The sequence below is a fragment of the Podarcis filfolensis genome (genome assembly GCF_964270895.1).
Source record: "Podarcis filfolensis genome assembly, chromosome: 3".
Classification (NCBI taxonomy): domain Eukaryota; kingdom Metazoa; phylum Chordata; class Lepidosauria; order Squamata; family Lacertidae; genus Podarcis; species Podarcis filfolensis.
Window position 1 is genome coordinate 90,914,746 of NC_139606.1, and position 23,851 is coordinate 90,938,596.

At 42.5% G+C, this 23,851-nt stretch overlaps 1 protein-coding gene across 2 annotated transcripts in view; it reads right to left on the reverse strand.

The window, feature by feature from the left end:
* STUM (stum, mechanosensory transduction mediator homolog) overlaps positions 1 to 23,612 on the reverse strand; it is a 44,764-nt gene extending 21,152 nt beyond the window's left edge. Inside the window, exon 1 of one of the 2 annotated variants that reach the window (XM_083604644.1) lies at positions 23,071 to 23,612. In XM_083604644.1, coding sequence (XP_083460770.1) covers positions 23,071 to 23,278 — 208 coding nt within the window. In that variant the 5' untranslated portion in view covers positions 23,279 to 23,612. The remainder of the gene's footprint in view (positions 1 to 23,070) is intronic. The other variant, XM_083604645.1, reaches the window with a different exon arrangement.
* Positions 23,613 to 23,851: the final 239 nt, after the last annotated feature.

The window sequence follows — 23,851 nt, forward strand, 5'->3', positions numbered from 1 at the left end:
TACACACAGGGTGTGACCTATGCTTCCACTGTGCTAGCTTACGTTTACTTTTAATTTGTGCAGCAATCCAATTTTGTGTGGACCTTCCAAGACCTTCTACATCCCCCATGAAACTTCTTAATCTTTTTATATCTTAGATTCTCTGTCCCCAATATTGGTTTTCATCTTTTACAGGGAAGGGTCAGAAAAGAAAGGTGGGCAGAAGCATTCTGCTCTTGAGCAACTCACCTCTTGACTTTTGATTCCTAAGAAGTATGAGTAGATGCATTATTTTAGGGTTGCTATATTTCACAAAGTGAAAATCTGAACGCAAAAGTTGTTGATTTCTGGCAAAATCGCAAACAAAACTGACTTTTAGAGCTATTTTAAATGAAAATCTGCAAAAACGACACTGCCGACATGAGTTGCCATATGTCTGGATTTTCCCCGGACATTTTTGTCGCTTTCTGCCCAGACATTGCTTCCAACTGCAGTATTGGGTATGTCTGGAAAATTCTGGATGCATGTCAACCCTAATGGCCTGTAAGACCAGAAAGACTTGGAAGTGAACAGCCTCAGACTTAGTGACTAAGCCTAGGAGGATCAACTTTTAGAGATGAAAATCTCAATGCATTATCTGGGTCACATCAGTTTGATTCTGCAAGATACTAGGAACTGTAGTCCCAGTCCTTCAAAACTGTAAAGCATTCATTTACGTTATCAGTTCTGGAGTTCCACTGATCTTATAAAGGCTTTTATTTTATGCAAGTACTTTTTAAAAAGTGAAAGTTAATTTCTAAGGTAAAAGGGCATTGGAAAAGGGCATTCTTAGAAAAGGATACAGGATCAACATTAAAGTGTAGATTTAAGAAATTGCTCAAGGGCAGAACTTTATATCTTGGCAAACTCATGCTGTGTTTGCAGAAATGTCATGTGAACTGGGGATGGGGGCTTGCAAGAGAAGATGTTTAATCGTTTCTACACCAGGAAGTCTTTCCTGCAAATAACCCCCAGCCTCAAGAATCAGCAACACAAAAAATAAGGTTGGAATTCCTATGTTTCTTCCTATGAAGGATCTGCTTTAAGGTTGCCTGAATTAATTACTGACTGTGAAATACCCTATAGGGTACTGAAAGATTCCATCTTGCCTACAAAGCTTCCCCTCCACCCCCAAACCAAAAACCTATATATGCAATCTTTTTAGGAGGTCTATCCTGTGCACTGAGAACCCTTTTTCTGCTGGCTATTCCAGTGTGTACCTCATTCCCCCTAAGGACACACTACACTGGAAGCTCAGAAATTATGGAACCTGCACAAACATTATCTTAGAAAAACCTATATATGCATTGTTTTTTATATTGTGCCTAAAACGTACTAGAAGCTTTACAACTTTAGGATCCTGCCCAGGCCACTTGAAAGGCAAGGCAGATAGTAAAACATGAGACTAAGAAAAAAATATTAATGTACAAAAATACACCCACACATACATACACACATGGGGAAAGTATATGCTTGCTTGTTAGGCAGCCCAGTCTAGAACTAATCCATGCCACATATTCCAATATAAACAAACAAAAAAAGGACAACCCATTCTAGTGGATTGTCCTGAAATGAAGATTTCCTATTAGGGTTAAGGAAACTCAAGCAAAAGAGAGGGGGCAGATATTTATCAGTTGTTTTCTTTATTTAAAGCCAGAGGTCATTATAAGCCTGACCTTTATCAGCATCACCAGACAAACTGTACATATTCATAAATATATCTGGCTTGGCTTACTGGAAGAATTTCAACACTGAATGGAAACTGATTAATGAAAAAATTAAGATATGCTTCAGGATCCATTGTTGGGCATGCTAAAAAGAAAGAAAGAATCGCAGCTATAGGAATGTTCCATTTGTATGAACATTTAACAGTATACAACTGTTTAGCAGTAAAAACAAATGTGTGGAATAGAAATCCATCTTCCAGGATGCAGACTGAAATACAGATATACAACTTTCATGTACCTGGTTTACCTTCCTTTCATTTGAATGGTATTTGCCTGGTTGTTGGTTTTTTTGCATACTCCAGGGCAAATGTGTTTTAATATTTGATATCACTTCTCATTCGTTAACCTCTTCATTATCTAAAATATGAAAATTAGACTTAGGTCAAAGTTACCAAAATAAATCCAATTGGCCAGACTGCCCATAGTGCATAGTGCTTGGCAGCTATACAATGATGTCACTGAGGACAAATTATTATTATTATTATTATTATTATTATTATTATTATTATTATTATACCCCACCCATCTGGCTGGGTGGCTTGCAGCATATACAAAACATAGTAAAATATCAAATATTTAAAAAACTTCCCTATACAGGGCTGCCTTCAGATGTCTTCAAAAAGTTATGTAGACCAATAACCCTCCCACAGTCCCTCATGTCCAAGTATGGGAGGAAGAGCAGAAGGAATGAATTCCCAAAGCCCAAGAAACTGGGCTGGTGCTCCCTGCCATGCTAGATTATAGAGGCAGTTTCACCACCTACTCTAGTCACACATAGTTATCAACCAGTGACAAGTTAGATGAAATGAGGATGCACATCCCATTGAAAGAAACGCAGTGCAGATGACCAACTTTCAGATGTATATCCCCTTTTCATTTTGATTCAGCTAGTCAACTAAATACAACTAAATAAGGTGAAGGAGAATCAGCTTAGTTGCATCAACGATGGGGACACATTCCACCTTCTCTACCCTTAGACACCTGCCTCTTCACAATTTGTTTTGCGTCCTTTCCAAAAGGAATGTGTGAAGTCACTATAAAAGAGGACACATTTCACAGGGAGAATGAAAAAAAGGTGTGGCATGGACTCCCATTATGGCTCAGATCTACACACATGGGTGTGAAAGGTAAGGCAGCATCAGAAAGGATGTGGCTACAAATACCAAGGGTAACATGTGAATCTGACTAATTTCCTACATACTTTGCAACTTGAATATTTATTATTATTCTTATTAGTCCTTTTTCTGGGGGTATGCAGGAATACGCGTACCCCTAAACATTTTGTGAATCTAAGTTTGGCCTCAATGAGGGGCGGTATTTAAAGTGAGTAGGAAAATGAGAGTATCCCTAAACATATTTTTTTTTAGAAAAAAAGCACTGATGATTATTATTAATTTATAACCTGCCTTTCACTCTAAGGTTCCAGGGTGGGTAAGCGGGTTGGAATTGTTCTGCAGTTACTCTAGGGCTGAATGTAAATATCAAATAACCATGGCGCTGAAGTTAATTCAACTGCATTTTCTTTGTTGTTCTGTGAACAGAAAGAGGTATTTTCTTCCCATCTGACCACCACAACCACACACACACACACACACAAACACACCAAGTAGACTTCTACTCGTTATATTAGATGCAGCATTGTATCCCTGCATTGTAAAATTCTACACACATGCTGACAAGTATTTTTAGCCGTATCTGCTACAAAGATTGATCTGATAGCAAAAGCTGTCATTCAAAAGTTTTTTTTTTTTTAAATCCCTAAATGTAGCTCTGAAATGTTACCTTGATTTTAATGCACATTATGTTCTACAGAAAAATCTGCCTGTTCCAAGTAAGGGTCATAGATACACCAGTGCTACTAGGACAATTTCACCAATAAAAGTGTCTTGGCTTTGGTACAGACTAGAACACACTCAGATTTCATACTTTCAAGGGCGAAAATGGAAAATTGTGTTACAGCTTGCCTAGGGTGTTGCTGGGTACTTAAGGAGTCAGGGTCATAGGCCAATAACATAAAGTTTCATAGAATTTGTATGTGCTAATTTATATGTATAGATACCTCTAGGAAATCAAGATTGCGGGCTGCCATGGTCTCAGCAGTTTTGTGTTTTCCAGGACACCCAGCCTTTTAAACAAAGCTTTAAAAAATAAACATTTCCAAACACAGGGGGAAGGGCCAGACACTCAAAGTGCACCACAAAATAACTAAGAATTATTCATGAGCCACCCCCTACAAATGCCCCTGCAACTTTCCTTGGGGTTTATCCACACTTACCTGTCCTCTGCTCTTTCCATGCAGAGGTCTGCGTCTTAACGCTCCGTGTCCGAGCATGTGGTCCCCCGCCCCAATCTTTCCTCACAAACCCAATTTTTAAAGCTTAATTAGATCAAATGTCAGTTCAGATTAGCATCAAAGATGCCTGCTTAACCTCTGCTGGAAGAATATTTGACAACATGGGACTGAAGACACTAAATTTTAGTTGATGTCAGTGGGGCTTCTGAGACAAAGAGGACAACGAACATCACTCAAGGGCTAGTCCATCAGTCACCAGGAAGCAATTACCAATAGCTCAACACCCACTTCTTAATTCCTGGACCTCTCCTTCTGAATTCATAGCATACACCAGAGAACAGTTGGTGTGCAGAGCAACCCATTAGGAAGAACCATGAAATTATACATCACTAAACTAACGCACAACTTCTGTCATACCTGACCATGTCATTCTAGCTGGAGCTGACGGGAGCTGTAGTTCACAACATCTGGAGGGCACCAACCTGGGTATCTCTGGTTTAGTGCTTCAGGCACAAGCTGGAACAATGCCTCAGCCTCAAGGACTTTGCTAGTGTTTGGTTTCACTTTCAAAGAATCCCAAATAGTTGTTACCAGAGATCATGCTTTATCAGAGTTAAATAAGCCAGATTTAGAAGCCATGTTTTGAAGTTGTCTTGTTTAAAAACGGTGGTTTATTACAAAATTGGGTCAATCTCTGGTTTGTATGTAGCAAGCCAGGAATAAATCTGAATGCTAGCAAAGCGCTTCTCCTGGCCACACAGGAATAATAAAAATATAATAATAATTTATTATTTATACCCCACCCATTTGGCTGGGTTTCCCCAGCCACTCTGGGCGGCTTCCAACAGAATTAAAATACAATAGTCTATTAAACATTAAAAGCTTCCCTAAACAGGGCTGCCTTCAGATGCCTTCTAAAAGTCTGGTAGTTGTTTGTCTCTTTGACATCTGGTGGGAGGGTGTTCCACAGGGTAGGTGAATTTGGAAGGATGGTTGCATTTCAGCTCTCACATTGTTTTGGAAAGTTCAGATTTGAGAGATTCGCCTTTAAGTATGAGCTGAATTGAATTTCTCCCACATCCCTACCTCCCACGGAGTTTGCAACTCAATTCTCATTTCGTACACCCCTTCACCGTACACTTGCAATAGCTGCAGTGAAACGTGAACAGCGCTGCAAACAAGGAGCTCTCTACTTGGTTTTCACAGATCAATCCTAACCCTTACCCTTTGATAGCTGGCCTTCTTCAATCACTGTCATGCAACTATAACCATTAACAAAGGTGATAATATAATAGTTGTGCAACACCTGAGCTGTAAGATCTTCACAGCACTGTTCTCTACTTTTGTATCAAGATCTATCTCTTCTCATGGCCTTCTCTCTTCAAGCCCCAGCACCCTCAGCTCTCTGAAGCTCTCCTTGTTCTCAAATGACTCCACACTTTCATTTGGAAAAATTACGTGATGCTTCTTTTGCTCCTCTTGCTTCTTTTAACTCCCTCCTCAAAGCTTATGCCTTCCATGAAGCCATAACGCAAACCCCCTAATACCTACACCCTGTAATTGTGATTATATATGTATTAACTGAAATAAACACACAGCCTTCTGTTGTTTGTGAGTTTTCTGGTAGCTTCCCATTTTGCATTGTGGCTGTCAGTTTGCATGCTGTTATTTTAGCTTATAAACCACCTTGAACACATTGGCAGAACAGTGCTATGTACGTTTATTTATTTTTTCCAATTTATATCCCGCCTTTCCTCCAAGGAGCTCAAAGTGGTGAACTTGGTTCTCCCCCAGATAAATGAATGCAACACAAAGAATATTCGCCAGTGGCAGTTCCAGTCTTGAGGCACAAATGTACACCACAAACAGAAGCTGCAGGCTCTTTGCACCACTGCAAGCCAACTTCGGTGTGAGGTGGGAAGCATGGAAGCTGCTGTTCATGGAGAAGGAGTCGCACGGCTTGCAGCCAACAAATAAGAAGCAGGTGCCAACTGGGGCAGTTCAATGCAGAAGGTAAGAAAAGCCAAAGATGGGGCCAAATACGCATCTAGCACAGCTTCCAGTTTTTACAATGGCCAACCAGATGCCTATGGGAAGCCCACAAGCAGAACCTGAATGCAGCACTCTTCCCACATGGGTTTCCCAGCAACTGATGTTCAGAGGCAAATGGACTTTGGCAATGGAGGTATATAACACAGCCTTCATGGCTAGTAGCCATAATGGTTGTGTGAACTGGCTTTCAGCTGCCTATTAACAAGTAATACTCCTGTCCTCTCTGCATTGGCAGAGCCTGTCAAACTCTGAAAGATTCTCACAATTCCTTGTACCCAGCCAGCTTTTTTCCTAGCCTCCTTCCCTTCGCTTTATTCTTCAGGGCAGCTTTTTTACAACGTTGGCATCATTCACAAGGATTAGATGCGAACCGTTGCTAGGGAACAAGTCCCAACTGTGCCTTTAAAACTCAAATTTTAAACATTGCGTTTAAAATTATTACTTTTTTTCCCCTCCAGTAAAATGCTTTGTGTGTGCACATTTATCTAAGCTTCATTTTTATTCTCACTAGACAGGCTGAAGGTTGCATTGACTTTGCAGCCTTCTAGTGAAGGGCCTGCTATTACTTGGGCTAACTGCACGTTGCTGTGCACACCAATGTCACACACAGCACAGGAACAGCCACCAGAATTATAATTAGGGAGGGGGAAAATATTACCCCAACCCCATAATGCTCCATTTGCCCATTCAGTAGGATTCTTGTACAGGTTAAGGAGAATAAAGATTACCTTGAGAGCTTATTTCTTCTTCTTTATCCCAATCTTCCCCTTTCTTTTTGCAAAAGCATGATGTTCATTGATCCTCTTCCAGGGCTAAACTGTTATGACAATAGGAAGCAGATCTAGAGAGCCAGTGGGGTTGGAGTGTTGGACTAAGACCTGGCAGACCAGGATTCAATTCTCCACTTGGCTATGAAACTCATGGGGTGACCTTGGGCCAGTCTCTCACTCCCAGCCTAACCTACCCTCCTTGCAGAGTTGTTGTGAAGATAAAATGGGGAGAAAGAGAAAACTTGTTCACACTTTGAGCTCCCTGGAGGAAAGGTGGGATTCAAAGGCAATAAATAAAAAATAAATCTACCAGGGTTTTTGACCTAATAGCCTAGTAACTGGGGCCACGCTCATAAACAAGCAGGGCAGGGATGGAAGGAGTCAAGCAAGGCTCCCCTTTCCCTACTTGCTTATGGGTTGCTGTCAATTAAAGCCCCAAACAGGCCTTTTTAATTTAAAGCCATTACAAATATGGACACATTACCAATGCTGTCTGTTAAGTTGTGGGTGAACATATCAGACGACACAGCGATTCTTCAAACAGCTCTTGTTTATTCACAGGCCAGAACAGAACTGAAGGGTTCAGCCAGCCTGCTTATATAGAGCTCCAGTACCACACAACTGTAACAACTTTCTGTAACTATCCAATCGCTGAACATCACTTTCAATCCCTTATTTGCATATGTGGACCTGAGTGAAAACTATCTACAGTATCCCCCTGCTGGCCCAGGGTGAGAACTTCAGTACATAACACTGTCAATGGGCTCTGTCAGAGCCTTGAAAGGAGACAGTGCGGGAGAGCATGGACAGCCAGTGTGGAATGTAGCACACTGCTCCTAGTGGTTGCCCATCCTAGGCCCCTCCCAGTATTTCAGAAGTGTGGTGGGGAAAGGCAAGAAGAACATGAGGCTTCTGGTAAGTGGAGTAGGGGTAAGCAACTCCTTAAACCAGAACCATTTTAAAAGAGTGACTGCGGTTCAGCACTGCCCGCCTTAGGAGACCCACTTCTGCCATCTTACCTCTGGTGAACAGATCTCATGAACAAACTGGAGCTTGGGCACACTGCCATTCTACGCACCTTGATAAGGTCTGCAATAGTCTGCAGATTAAGCCCTTGGGGATTTTGAGCAAAGCATGTATGCTTTGCATCTCTTGGCTCTGGTATCCATGCTCCATTCTACCTGATCAAGCAGAAAACAAAAGTAGTTGGTGTAGCTGCTACCCACAGAGTCTAAACTCTGGAGTAGGTACCTTCTGCATTAAAACAAAAAACCCGAGGCAAGAAACTGAGAAAATAATTGCTTATTTTGCAGAATTTATTTTGCTTTTGTTATACAAGAGATGGGCAAAGGCCTAAGGCATAGCACTGAACTCTAACATCCTGACCACTACTCTCCTTAGATAAAAATAGGTACAAGTTTGAAACTCCGTTTTTGTAAATATAGCTTCCCAAGACTCATTATTATACACGGCTGAAGGCTCTACCCTGCCTACTTTATTCATTTATTCTGCAAAAACCTGTCTGCCACCAATTTAAAAGTCAAGATTATGTCCCAGCAGCTAGAGAGTATGAAATGGCATGTTGTGTACTGCATGGTGACATACAAGTTTATCTGCATGCATTTATATGCTCATGACCTAAAAACAAGATGGACCCCACTTTTTCGCTGCATAAATTTTTAAGTTCTGGGGACCTTGAGGAGAGAACTCAGCCCCGAATAATGACCACTCACACTAATCAGCCTAGCATCTCATGCTAACTCCCCCCCAACCCATTTATTTTTATGTATTAGAAATACCTAACACGTGGTATATGATTTTCGCAATACAAATACAGGCGTAGAGGAATCTTGGTTTCGTTTCCTGAGTACGAAAAGTAATGCCTCGGGTTTGCCCTAAAGGAACAAAATTAGATTCAGGTGCTTATCAGAAACAGCTACCACAAAATGGCAGTTTCTAGTAAGCGTGGAAGTTAGGAGTAGATGTAGCCAGCAAATAAATGATTTATCTAGATTTTGTGTTTCTAATTAGATATCACCATTTTCCAAGCCATTATTTGCTGCCCTGTCTTTATTTCTGTCTTTTTTATTATTACTGATACAGCAAGAAAAAAAGAAAGAAAAAACACAAATACCAAATTACACACAGGAATAACCATATACACATAATTTTCTTAACAATCAATAAAACATAAATTGGTCTTAACACTAAAGACCCAACCTCCCATCTATTCCATATTTGGATTTCATATTACTGATTGCCAATTTGCAGGCCTAAGGGTTCCAAAACCTAAGCTTCTCAGGACACTGCGTTCTATGCAGAATATCTAGCTCATTTGTCTCTCCACTACCAATCCCCATAGCACAAAATTTACTCAGAGTAAATTCAGCATGCTCAGTGGGGCTTACTCCCTGATAAATGTGTCTAGAATTGCAGCCCCCATCTATTTTAATTTTAAGCACTGCAGGTATCTGCACTTACTTGGGACCGTCATATGCTACTATATAGATTAATTATCAATAGTAGAAGCCTACTAATCCACCTTCTTTGTAACTCACGACTTGCAACTGGCAGTTTCTACCCACTACCTAGCAAACCTCCTGTCAATCACTGGTAGAAGCCTAACGTTGCTAAGATTTTATTCCCCCACCCAACCTCCTTTACACAAATTATTCTACAGAACTTCAATGCAAGGTACCTAAAATAATAAAAATTAAGCTCTTCTTGTTAGGTGAAGAATAGAGTAAATTTTGCAGTACATTATTTTTGGATTTCCAAGCTTAGTTACTTGCTCGCTTGGAAAACACAACTCACAATCAGGTTCTCTGTTAAGAAGTAGCAGCATACAGTATATTCTTTTTTAATTCCTTCAGCTCAACTTGGGCCCAATGTTAATTTAATTTTAATTCAGTTTAATTTATTTTAAAATATTTCTAGGCTGCCTTTCGGGACAATGAAAATCCAAGGTGGCTCACAACCATAAAAATACGAAAAGCATCAAAACCTCTCAAAGTAAAAGCCAATACAGTCAACCAACACTCCCCCACAGCAATAGCGACCATAGTTCAGCTAACAAAAAGAATAAGCCAGCTAGTCCAAAATCCTTGAAGCATGGCAGCCTATGGTAGATGCACTGGCAGGGAGTGCCAAAGATGTGAGGCAAAGAAATTCTGCTTCCTTGTGGCTACCAACCTTATAGATACACAAGAAGGGCCTCCATTTTAGGCCTCTATGTGCAAGAAACCTGGTACATGTGCAAGTGATTCAACAAATAGCTTGAGCCCAAACTGTTTAAGGTGCTAAAGGCTGAAATTGAGCATTTTAAATTGTGCTCAGAAAACCACAGGAAACTATTGCAACTGGTACAAAGGTGTTAGCAAAACCGACCACCTCACTCCCGTTATGGCTGCCCTGATTGGCAGGGGCTCTCCAGGATTCCTGCCGGAAATACACTTTCTCCATCATCAGTTACATGATTCTTATAACTTGGGAGATTCAGCGACTGAAACTGGGACTTGAGTATGTGCTCTATCATTAAACTATTCTATTGTGAGAAACTACAGTTTCACATTATGTTTGTCTTAAGACAGGCATCTTCATTATTTAGCAAACAATGGCTCCGGGGGACTAACCACTTAAACAAACTATTGTATCAGAGCTTTCCCCTTCTCTTTCATTCCATTCCATATTTCTCAAGACCCAAGTACTATTTCCTCCTGTGTTGGGGTCATATTCATGTCCAGAACAGATGACTCTCTAGAATAGGGTTTTCCCGTCCCCCTTTTATGGTCATCATCAATTCATGAAGTGGTAAATTTGCCTCAGCTCCAGATGGAGTTTGCTCAGCCGTTTTCCATTTTTGCAATATTTTAGATTCCATTCCTCCAATCTTGGTACAGTTTTGTTTTCTTTACAAATGCATACACAAGGAAGTCTGGTTTATGCTAACCACAAGTTTCTGGCTTTCACTGTTATTAAGATAAGGCAGCTGTTAAAAACTTACAAATGAAAAAAGGACGGTGTCTCTCTGCAAGGGAATTTTTCCCATCCCTTACTTAGTACTTACACTCCAGAGGGGGACCTGAGGGGGAGATCACCATGGTAAACAGAATATGCTAAGAACCATAGGAACCAACACCTAGGGGCCAAGGTCCCTTTGCCCCCCCAATAAAATATTTGAGGGGGTCAGCCCTCCCCTCCAGTTCATGGGCATAGCCATTCAAATGGTGTGTGTGTGCCCCAATTTGTGATCAGTTATATGGGGTAGGGCTTACCTGGTTCCTCCAATATTTTATTCAAGTTGGCACCCTTGGTAAAGATGTCCCACCATATTTAAAAGGGCTATTATTTCAAATGTAGTTGTGTGTGGGCAAGGGGCTTTAAAGAGCTACATTTTGGACCCTGCTGTATCTCAACATGAGCTGTACATTTTAAACCTCAGTAAACTGTGCTGAAGAAAGCCTTTTGTTTCTGTGTGGTCTTTGCATGGTAAAAGCTCTCCATGCGTCGGCTAAGCTTTCAGTCCTCTGCTAATTCATGGAGACGGGAGTGTCTCTGGTTTTTGAGCACTGCACCTCGTCACATTTAACAAGGCTTAGCTTTCTCTTTACAGCAGCAGTAGGGAAACCAAGGGCAACATTCCCTCATGAACTACATGCTGGGGGGGGCATGCTAGTGGGGGTCAGGGACAGTGGCAAAAATGGGTTTGGATAGGCATACAAAACAAATGCAACTCTTTGCCCAGGCTGCATTCCAGCCATGGGGTTTCTACAGATACACATATCTCCATTATCACATTCCAAATCAGTAAAAGTACTTGAGCAGGGTGCAGGGCAGAACTGGTGAGAGTTGAGGCCTGTGGAGAGGGACCTGACAGAGAGGCAGTGCCCCCCCCCCCAGACCTGTGGTTCCCTGCCCTGAGTCTATACACTTAAACTGTTCTGCTATGAAAATAGAAGGGTGGACTTTTCCAGCTGCCTCAATGCTTACATGAGTGACACAGTAAATCAAATCCAAGACAGGTATTAAGTATATGAGGAGGTGGTAGCAATGATGGAATTTGATGGATTGTTGCCTGGGGTATCCTTATGAAACAGTTTTGAGATATTAATATTACTCATATGCAACTTTGTTCACATCACTGCTTATTATAGGCCATTTCTGAATACTTCGCCTGAAATATTCTCATCAGAACATCTAGAATTGTGAACAATTTGAACAGCGGCAGGGAACCCACAGCAGCCTAATTTCATGCAGCCCTCCAGACTCTGGGTGTGGAGAGTGCAGCTGAATAGGACACAGCCTGAGGAAGTGCCATCCACCTTGGGCCTGTCCACAAAAAGAAAGTCTAGGCTGATGTCTAGGGAGACTAGGGTGATGTCTGCCATTTCTGGGAACTCTCCTTGCTGTGAGACTTTTGTGGATGAGCTGAGAGCTTGTTTGGAGTTACTGGGTGAGAACCTAGAGGCTGAGAGGGAGATACAATCCCAAACTCATCACAATCTACTTCACACAGCCACTACAAACATTCACTACCTCAAACATTGTCTCTATCAACCACTCATACATTAACCACTCATACTCAACAATATTACAATCCAGATGCAAAGAGCTACTACCAAGCATAGGCATATAAGGTACTCTAACTAATCTCTGAAAGATTAATGGACTCATGCCCCACACCCACTGAACTATGTAATGCTTCTTTCCTATATATCACTTGAAAGGTATAGGAGAGAAATGAGGTAGCCAATTTTATTGACTTGTGGCAAGAATAAAAACAGAATTGCAAGGGTAAATGGGCAGCTAAATAGCAAGAGCAGTTTAATATACACCAAGTGACACATACTGGGGCAAAAAAAATTCCTAACTTCACATATACTCAACTGGCAGTGACTGGACAGATGGCAGGTCCTGAAGTCATAATTGGTAGCTTGACAAAAATGCTGTGAAAATGGTGGATTTCATGCGAGTGACCATTAGGAAAGAGAATGAAAATAAAACTGCTTATGCCACAACGCCATCATACAAATCTATGGTGCAACCACACATGGAATACTGGGCACAGCTATGATTGCTGCTCTCCAAGGAGCTGGAGCAACTCCCCTATGAGGAATGGTTGTAACATCTGGGCCTTTTTGTTTAGAACAGGTGGGGAACCTCTGGCCCCGTGTGCCAAATTTAGCCCATAAGGCCTTTTCCCCAAACCCCACATACCTGCCCCACCCTTGACATAACATGTGATGTCAGCTGTGGGAGAAATGGAGACACAGCAGGTTCCTGCAGCTGGAACTGATGAGAGAGGAGTTAAATCCTGCTTCGTTTGGATGCCAGAACAAGTTTCCCACTAGGAACTCGCTGACACATGCTGTCAAAGTTGGCCCACAGGATGGGGACATAAAGATCTGGTCCACTGGACCAAAAAGTTCCCCCAGACCTGTTTTTTTTTTTTGTTGTGGGATGGTGGTGGAGGTAAATTGAATGCATAACTTTATGAAGAAATACTAGGACTTGGAAACATCCAGTGGAAGATTCAGGACAGACAAAAGGAAATGATCTCTTCAAATGGTGCATACATGAACTATGGAACTCATTCCCAGAAGATATAGTGAAGGCTACCTTTTTTCAATGGCTTTAAAGGGGGATTGGACAAATTCACGAATAAGCCTATCAAATGGCCACTAGTTATGATGTCAGCCTACTACCTCCAGAACTGCAGATGGTATGCCTCTGAAAACCAGTTGCTGGGGAGCATGATAAAGAGAGTGCTGTTGCACTCAGGTCCCGTTTGTGGGCTTCCTATAGGCATCTGGTTGCCACTGTGAGAAGAAGATGCTGGTCCAACGGTGGGCCTTTGGTCTGATTCAGTAGGGTGCCTGTATTCTTATCAAGGAATGTAAGATAGGTGCACAAAGAGATACACAGAATCATGTTTATGGAGAGGAAATTGTCATGGCAACAGGAAAGGTCTCACAAGTATTTTAAAAATAGCAAATTAACAAGACCCATTTATGAAATCCGAAATCCATTCTTTTATGAATACACGTAAACACTTGCCTGCCCCCCTGCATGCAGAAAAACACAAAACTGGGTTGGATTGACAGTTTATCAAATCTCTGGCTGAGATCATTTTAAACTGTTAGTAAATTTTAGAAAACACATTGCATTAGACCTATTTTGTTTACAAAATATCTTCACACCATTATGTAAAATAGTTTGCAAAACTATAACTATTCTAACTTTTAGCCTAGTCTAGAATAGTGATTCACATTGATTAGTCCTGAAATTTTATGTGGGAATTTCCATTAAAACCCAAGTTTTTGTGTTTTTCAACAGTCCTATAAATCTGCAGTGGGATACACTTTTCTGCTTAGCAGCCCTTTTTGTTATTGAAAACAGTTAACAAACCCAGTCCAGTTCTTGGAGAAGGTCCAATAATCCTATCCATGTTTATGTTGCAAAAAGCCCTTCCAAATACATATTATTTTTGAGTCAACATACATAGGTTAGGCTAGAATGTTCTTATAATTCTTTGTTTTTAAAAGATACTTGCATTCATGAGATAATTCAAACTGGAAGACTGGCTCATCCTAAAGTTAGCCAGTGGCTTTATAATCCTGCAGCTAAGAGTTCGTGACTGTTACAAATGCATGCTGACTTTTACCATCCTCAAGAACTTGTCAAGATACTGTTCCTAGTTCTAGTAATAATTGCAACATATCAAGGACTTGTAGTTGCAATCTGCCATACTGATGAAAATAGCCAGCAAATTTATACAAACAGATTTGCAAAACAGAACAGGCACCATGCTCATAATGTACTCCAAATGTGGCTCTCATTGCAGAACATCCCTGGTACTAGAATCTAGTAACTAGATTCCTAGATTGCTATAGTAGTTTTATTTTTAACAGCTTGCCTGGTAGCCACAGGCAACCAGGAAGTCCACAAAGACAAGCAAGAAGGCTAGCAGAAGGACAGAATTCTCCATTCCTCCTTCACAAGCCTACTCAGCTTCCAGGCTAGCTGTGTTTGAAGTGAACCCCGTTTCTTAGTTTAGAGTATATGAGCACCACTGGGCCATGGCAGATGTGTGAACATTTTTCAAAACCAAACTTTAATAAAACAATCCTCCCTTTCCCTACTATTCATCCTCTTTCACCTTCACTTTAATCTTTGTAATGCATCTGGCTCAATTAAATTAAAGGATGAATTAGATTAACAGATACCCAGCAGTGTCTTTTCCCACGTGTGTTCATTCTCTAATCCACATCAACAGCACTCCATTCATTAAAATTCACAATTTAGTATTTTATTTCCAGAGATTTAAAGTTGTTATAGTTACAATCTCTGCACAATGTGCAGCGAAACAACTACAATACTCAGGTTATGCAAAAACATGGCATGGAACTGATCTTTTAAAAAGTCATTATACAAACTCAGCCTGGAAAGTAACAAGCAAGTAAATATCATAGGTTTTACAGCATCATAAAGCAGGAACTTGGTTATCTGAAACTCAAAGTTTGGCTCTTGCCTATCTACAGTAAAGGGTGCAATATTTGGACACTGAGGTCCAGCGCTGAGGGCCTTCTGGCAGTTCCCTCACTGCAAGAAGCAAAGTTACAGGGAACCAGGCAGAGGGCCTTCTTGGTAGTGGTGCCCACCCTGTGGAACGCCCTCCCATCAGATGTCAAGGAAATAAACAACTATCTGACTTTTTAGAAGACACCTGAAAGCAGTCCAGTTTAGGGAAGTTTTTAATGTTTGAAGTTTTATTCTGTTTTTAGTATTCTGTTGGGAGCCACCCAGAGTGGCTGGGGAAACCCAGCCAGATGGGCAGGGTATAAATAATAAAATTGTTGTTGTTGTTGTAATTTTATTCCCATAACATTGCCCAAGGAAGATTAGCCTGAGTTATTATGACTCCCTCATGCCTACCTAGAAAGACTCATAGCTGAACAGGGTATTCTTCACTGAAGACAACAAGAAAGCCCTTTTATACATGTAGGTCAATAAGTGAAGTTAAACCCTTACATACTTGATTAGAGTCAAATGGATCAAAGCTTTTCCTGCTGAAGGCGATTGTAACACCACAGGGGAGGAGGGCTTGTTACCTCATGACGATGGCCTAATTCAGTTCTATGTTTAAAAACTGAGGAGGGGTACACAAATTGCCACCCCTAGCCAAAGAGAACTTCTATGCTGCAAAGTAAGTTGCCGCTTAGTTACAATATTTTTGAAAGGCATTGTCTGCAATGTGTCCATGGGTGAACATACTTCAAGGAACAGGAGGGTGGGATAGGAGGCAAAAATGGTAATGTACTGGCTCAGAAGCATACTAGGGTGCCAAATCTGCTTCCCACAATGACTGGCACAAAGCATCTCTATTGGGCACAGTCAAGTCTTCTTCTCAGTTCCTAGCTGGGTACAAACTAAAACTCATTTCACATATGAATGGATGGGGTCCAGGGCTGGCAGTGGCTTACAGTGCAATCCCTACATGACTACTCAGAAGTTCCTCTGAGTTCTGGGCTTTATTTCAAAGTAGGTAGGTATAAGATTGCAACCTCAATCAGGCAAGAGACCTTCAATCCATGGTGGACAGTAAAAATGTCAGCTCAATGTGCAGTGATGTTAAAATATGCCAATTGTATAACTAGCACAATTCTACATAGTATATAGCATAGTAAGAACATATATAGGGTATGTTGCGTGTCCTACGTTTTCTCCCAGGTCAGGATTCTTTCCCCCGCCCCAAACGTAGAATGATGTGTTCAACATAATGGAAGAGATTTCAAATTTAGCCAGGGGACAGAAAAAACTTTAAGAAGGGCTCTGTTTAAAACAGAAGTAATTAAACTAACTGAGGAGAAGGTCACACCACTGAGTCATTTAAATTCACACCACTATGCCATTAGAGGTAGAATAAAATAAAGCTCTCATCCCTGGAGTTGACATTTTTTATTGAAATAATTTTAATTAACGTTACATTCTGTCATAACTACACACTGCTGAGCATCTTTCATCACAAGACACTCAAGTCATATTATATGTACATGCATAATTTTATGTAAATTCATGGGTGGCTGCTTTTACTTTCATAAAGACAAGAGCTTTGGCGTTAAAATCATTGCCAGAACAAATTATGATGTGAGTGTGTATTTATCTCTGTATTTCACAAGATTTATTCACTGCTTGAGTGTAATAAAAACATCAACTATTTACAATGGTTTTTTAAAAAAATTAAAATCAACAGTAAGATAAAAACCAGATTAAAACACATGTCAACATTCCACTCTTTGCGAAGAATTGATCTAACTAATCCGTGTCATCCAAGAATATATGCAGCTCCCCCACCACAACCCTCTCCACCAAGTAAGCATATAAAAGATTACACCCTGGAGGTATATTAAGACTGGGACACACACCTTTTTAAAAGGGATCATAGGAGCCAACTCCCAGGGGCCAAGGTCCCTTCTGCCCCCGCAATAAAATATTTTAGGGGGTCAGGGCCCTCAAAGTTGATGAGCATTGCCATTCAAATGGTGTGCAAGTGCCGCATCATGTGATCGATTGTGCAGGGCGGGGCTTACCTCCCCCCCCCCCGCTACTATTTTATTCAAGTTGGCACCCCTGAAAGGGATTATTAGTCAAGTGTTCAGACAGCCACTAGCCTTCCTAGTTCCAAAGAAATAGCAACTCAACATTCTTAGCCCTGGGCAGCAAGTTCGTAAATCACCACCTCCCAACTGGGAGCTACGTAGACTATGTGTACTTCTGCCCTTGGGGATGAAGTGGGTTTATTCATTAGATTCTATTTTCACTTTTCATCTGAAATCCTCAAAGCAGCTCACAACATTAATAAAATGGAGCTGAATACATTAGAAGCCACACACTTCAAACAAACACCTGATGATTTCTTCGTCTGCCTCCTCCCTCCTGCATTGCTGAGGAAATTTGCTCTTAGATTGGGGAGTCACGTGTCCCTATTTTGTCCATTATACAAGAAGCACAGCCATTCTTTGCGAATGTGCAAACCCTCCCAATAGCTAACTTTCTCAGAAATGACTTGTCACCTCAATTTTAATATCCAAAGTATGTGCGATCAGATTCTCATAGATTTCTTGTTTCAAGATGCAGAGAGCACAGTGGGTTTAGTTCATTGCATATTTAAAAAAACACACCATACTTTAACAGATTACCATTTTGTAAAAGGTTGGTTTCAGTGGCTTAGCAGAGATACCACAAATGAAGAATTGAAACGAACAATCCATTCCTCGGGATAGTTCAGTTGGTGCAGCATGAGACTCTTAATGTCAGGAAAGCGGGTTCAAGCCCCACATTGGGCAAATGATTCCTGCATTGTAGGGGGTTAGACTAGATGACCCTTGAGATCCCTACCAACTTTACAGTTCTATATACAGTTCTAGTACAGGTTTGACGCTAGAGCACACTGAAAAGAAAATGTGAGAATTCCTATATACTTTCTAAATTATTATTACTGTTCTATTATTTTTTTATTATTATCAACAGAGGACGAGATGGTTGGAGTGTTCTTGAAGCTACCAGCATGAGTCTAACCAAACTGCGGGAGGCAGTGGAAGACAGGAGTGCCTGGCGTGCTCTGGTTCATGGAGTCACGAAGAGTCAGACACAACTAAACGACTAAACAACAACATTGTTATTATTATCTAACATGCATCTGGAGGTGATTTACAAATATATGATAAAAGCAGCTAAAATAGTACAAAAACATACTGCTAGAACACAAAGGTTGTTTTAAATGACTACAGCTTCCACAATTGGGTTATTGTATTGGTACAAATGCACAAGAGAGGTAGCTAGATATGAGAAGAGCTTTGGCTTCATTTCCCAGACGCTTTAAATATTCACATTGTGGCATTTCCATCATTACTTTTAAAAACAAGTGAAAGACATTGAGTAAAGTACAAGCTATTAATTCCTGTTTCAGCATATGGAGCATAAATGTGCTTTTACTCCAAGAGGCGGAAAATTTTGATGCAACTAAAGTGACATTCTGTTGCTTCCTTCCCTGTGACTGTGCTCAGAGGTGAAAAATGACAGAAAAGCAAACAAGTATTGCTGATTCAGTCTGTATGGTGCAGTGTGTGTGTGTGTGTGTGTGTGTGTGTTTGTGTGTGTGTTTTAAGGACACCTTTGTAAACATACAAAATAGCAACAGTGTTTCATTTTGTAACAGAATTAAGAAAAAAGCCAGATCAAACAAAAGGTGAGTCATGTTGAAGAAGGCAAGGATTTAAGGCAGTGTTTGAAATCAGCCAGGTGTCAGGTGCATTTTGCACCTGGCTATCAACCATTTGCGACCAAGTGAAGATGCCTGGGTGCCAGGATTGTGCCTGATATCTCCACCATCTGGAGGTTCATGCCTGGGGATCATTGGATCTTGGCGGTTTTCACACACCAATATCACATCCTGGAGAATTCTACCAGTTATATTTTATCTGCACAATTGGAATGAATTTCAGGAACCTAAATGCTTTTTCTGTGCAGCCTGAGTAGGAGCAGTGAACAATGTTATAGTTAATTGTTACAGCTTGTCTTCGCTTACCCCAACCCACTCCCCTGCTCACAGTATATATATATGGACTGTCCTTGGATCAAGTAGTCATCTGAACTAGCCAGATGTTTAATCGATAATCAGTCACAGTCAGTCCATCATTTAAAAAATAAGATTTTAGAGCTGTCTTATCCCCAAATGGCAACTAGACATTCCGTTTTGGTGACTGTAACTTTGCTTACAGGAACAATTTGGTGCCTAGCTAATATATCTGAGTTTCTAACACTAATTTAAGGTGGCAATCCTATGCCTAGTTTCTTAGGAGTGAGTTTTCAGTGAACACAATGGAGATTACTTCTAAACCACCATGCACAGGGTGAGGGAGCATGCCCCCTCACAAGAATATAAACCTTTAAATATCCCTGAAAATTAACCTTTAAAAAAACCATACAGAAACAGATTTTAGACTGTGATGGAAGAATGCAACTGTTTTGACCCTTCAAGCAGGACAAACAAATAAATAGAAGAAGAAGAGTTTGGATTTGATATCCTGCTTTATCACTACCCTAAGAAGTCTCAAAGCGGCTAACAATCTCCTTTTCCCTTCCTCCCCCACAACAAACACTCTGTGAGGTGAGTGGGGCTGAGAGACTTTGAAGAAGTGTGACTGGCCCAAGGTCACCCAGCAGCTGCATGTGGAGGAGCGGGGAAGCGAACCCAGTTCACCAGATTACGAGTCTACCGCTCTTAACCACTACACCACACTGGCTCTCTAGGGCACATCTCCAGTTCTTGATAATGGAATTTGTCTCAAGCTTAGTCTACATCACAGGGTCATTGTGAGAACAAAGGGGGTGGTGTGGGATAAAAGGGATAATGGGTGCTAGTGCACAATGGATTAAAGAGAAACAAACTAAGACCCATATAGGGTCTTAGCCACTTGCATTGATAGGTGCATCCCAAGCTAAAGACCTAATGGTTAAAATCCTTTAATACTGCTACTACCAGCAATTAGTAATAATAATAATAATATTTGTACCCCACCCATCTGTCTGTGTTGCTCCAGCCACTCTGGGTGACATCCAACAGAATATACAAAACACTACACAACATCACACATTAAAAAGCTTCCCGATACAGGGCTGCTAATATTATTGCTGATAGGGTGCTGTGGAGAACCAGTTACTGCTACATGTATTGCTTCTGTAGAATACAAACTGGATAAGTGAGAGTTTCTTTTTTTCTCTCAGTTCACCATTCAGAGACCAGTAAAGTTAGCCAGGAGAACGTATTTGATATCTCAGTAAGTCCAGAGTCCTCCAAAATCCACCCACAGCGCCTATTCTGCAGCAACATCCTCCGGCTACAAAGCAATTTACAAGGTGGCAACACACCACACACACAATATATATATAATGTAATTTTAACAACGGCAACATCTGTTAACACCTCGTTTCACTCAACACTGTACAACTGAATGACAGCTAGTCACCTCGCAATCAGAAGGGGCTCTGCCAGCTCTCAGTTTAGAAGGGGTTATTTATCATTTATGCATTCAGTCATCTTTTTGACTATCACTATAATTTATTTCTCACTTATTCGGAGTCAATCTAGATCAGCATTGTCTACACTGACTGGAAGGAGCTCTCCAGGGTTTCAGACCAGGGTCTCCCCCAGCTCTACCTGGAGATGCTGGGGCTTGAACCTAGAATCTTCTACATGCCAAGCATGTGTTCTGCCGCTAAGCCACCATGACCCTGCCCCACTACGCAGCATCCTTTTCAGTGTACTGTTTAATTCCCCACCATATATTCTCCCCAAAAGTATATACAAGTGGGTTTACAAGTCAAGGCATCCCAGCTGAGAGAAAATACATACAGGTGAAACTCGGAAAATTAGAATACAGTACCATGGAAAAGTTCATTTACGCCATGATCATCACTATTATTACAAACAAAGGCTTGACATATCTTGCTTTGCATGTCATGAGTCTATCTCATATATTAGTTTCACCTTTTAAGTTGAATTACTGAAATAAATGAACTTTTTAACGATATTCTAATTTTCCAAGTTTCACCTGTATGAAACTGAATGCCTACAGGTGTTTGGGGGAAGAAAACAGTTAATCCTGTTGTCAGATGGTCACTTTTGTTCCAACCACAGGTAGAAATGCAGTTTACTGCATCCATAGAAATCCCCTTTTGCAGCTCCATATCAGGAAAGCTAGTTTTCACTGAATATTTGCTCCTATAAAAGCTTGTAGCTCCTTTCAGTAGCCTCACCCATGAGACATTCTGTAGATTCTTCAGTTTTGCTCTTCCCTCAGCCCTTCTTTTTCTGTTCAGAGCTGATCAAAGAAGCTATACGGCTCCTTTTCCCACTCAAGAGGAATACCGGTATGTTTCACCCCTTGAAAAAGTTCTACCTCTTCCTCCTTGCATACATAAAACCTTGCAGGCTATCATTGGAAGAGCGGCCCCTTCCTGAATGAGAATTCAGCGAACAAAACAAGCGGGGAAGCCGACAGTGAGCAGTCTGTCCTGCAGGTAGGGGATATGCTAACCCAAAGTTGCTTCCGCCTCTCTTTATCTGCAAAGGTCCCAACAAGATTGGCAGACATGGGGATGCAGAATCACCAATGTTATCCTTGCGGTTTCTGGATTATGTCCTGGAATGCAGACTGCAGCCCTGAGCTTCACACTCAAAACACCAATACTGTACTGATGATCATTACCATGGCTGCAGGCAGAAGAAGAAACCGATCGGCGGCAGCTTCAGGCTAGACAAAAGAAAGCACTTCTTCACACGCGCTCGCATCATTAACTTGTGGAATTCAGCGCCACAAGTTGCAGCGACGGCCACCAGTTTCGATGCCTTGGACAGAATTTTAAGACCTATTCCTAATATGGAGGGCAAGCGCTATCCATGGCTAGTAGTCAGGATGGCTATAGGAAAGCTTCCGTGTCCAGAGACAACGTACCTCGGAGTAATGCGCGCGCGAGTGAGTGTGCGTGCGCGTAAAAGGTGGCAAAGAGCAACAAAATGAGATTGTACAAAATGAGATCGTGGGCTTCCAGAAGGCATCCGCTGGGTCACTTTGGGAAAACAGGATGCTAGATTTGGACTTTGGGTTCGATCCAGCAGGGTTCATCTTAGGCTGAAGAAGGGGCAAAGAAGCCCACCCTGTCCCCGATCCCAAGCTGCGAAAAGGCAACGTTGTCCAAGGAGGCTAACCTATCCCTATGTGGGTTCATTTGCCCATATTAAGTACTTTTCTTCCCGCCAGCTTACTTGCGTCTCCCTCTGCCCGCCGCTCGAGCAACTTGTTTGCGATCTAACATCGGCGACCCACTTTCACATCTCCCAAGTAACCGAGAGCAGCAGGTTGCAGGGAATTAATTGGCCGCTGCTCGTCAAGAAAAGTAGCCGCGAGGGCGCGAAGGCGGGTGCCTGCTCCCAGGCTCCGCTCTCCCGAGGCGCTGTGAGGCAAGCAGCCGCCCCGACGGCCTTCAAGGGCAGCCCCTTGGCACATGGCGCTCGCCCAGATCCCAGCCCGCCCGAAGAGGGATCTCCCCCGAGCCACAGGAACCCTCCCACGCCTTGGGCGCGTCCCATTTCCCGCCCAGGGCGCGCACCCCCCCCCCGGCTGAGGCGCCCCGCGCAGGGGCTGCTTACCTAGCCCTGGCACGAAGGTGTTGAGGAACAAGCAGATGACGGCCACCGGGAAAGGCATGTAAGGGATGGCGGCGCGAAGGGGTCCTTTCTTCTCCCGCACTTGCACCACCACGCCGCCGGAGGAGGAGGCAGCGGCGGCAGCAGCCCCTCGAGCGGCGTCGCCGGCAGCTGCCCCGGCCGAGTCCCCTTCTTTGGGGCCGTGGTCCATGACGCCTGTTGAAGCGAGGGAGGGAGGGAGGGGGCAGGGAGAGGCTAGAGAGCCGCGCCCCGCGAAGGGTCTCTGCCGGAGCAAGGAGCCGGAGCTGCCTGAGGAAGCTCCCCTACGCGAGTGAAGGGAGAGCGGAGCGGCGCGCCAGGCGAGGCGCCGCGCTCAACACGCGCCCAGGCTCCCAAGTGAGCGGCTTAAAGAGACGGCGCGAGCGCGCTCCCCGTCTCCCTCGCTCACGCACTTTGCGCTCCCCCTTCTCACACACGCCGCCTCGAGCACGCCGAGGGGTCTGGCCGGCGCCACCGCGCACGCGCTTGGCCTTCCCGGCGAAAAGCGCGCGGTGCCGGCCTCGCCCGCCGGTTCCCTCCCGCCAAGTCCTCAGGCGCCTCACCGCACAGAAACTCACTAGCGCGCGCGCGCTCTCCCCGCTTTCCTTCAATCCAGCGCTCAAATGATAGAAAACATCTTGCGATACCCACCCGCTACCGTTTTTTAAAAAGCCACAGGGGAGCCATGAGTTGTTTAAAAAAAGAAGGGGAGGGAGTCAGGGGAGGTTTTATGGATTTCATAAAG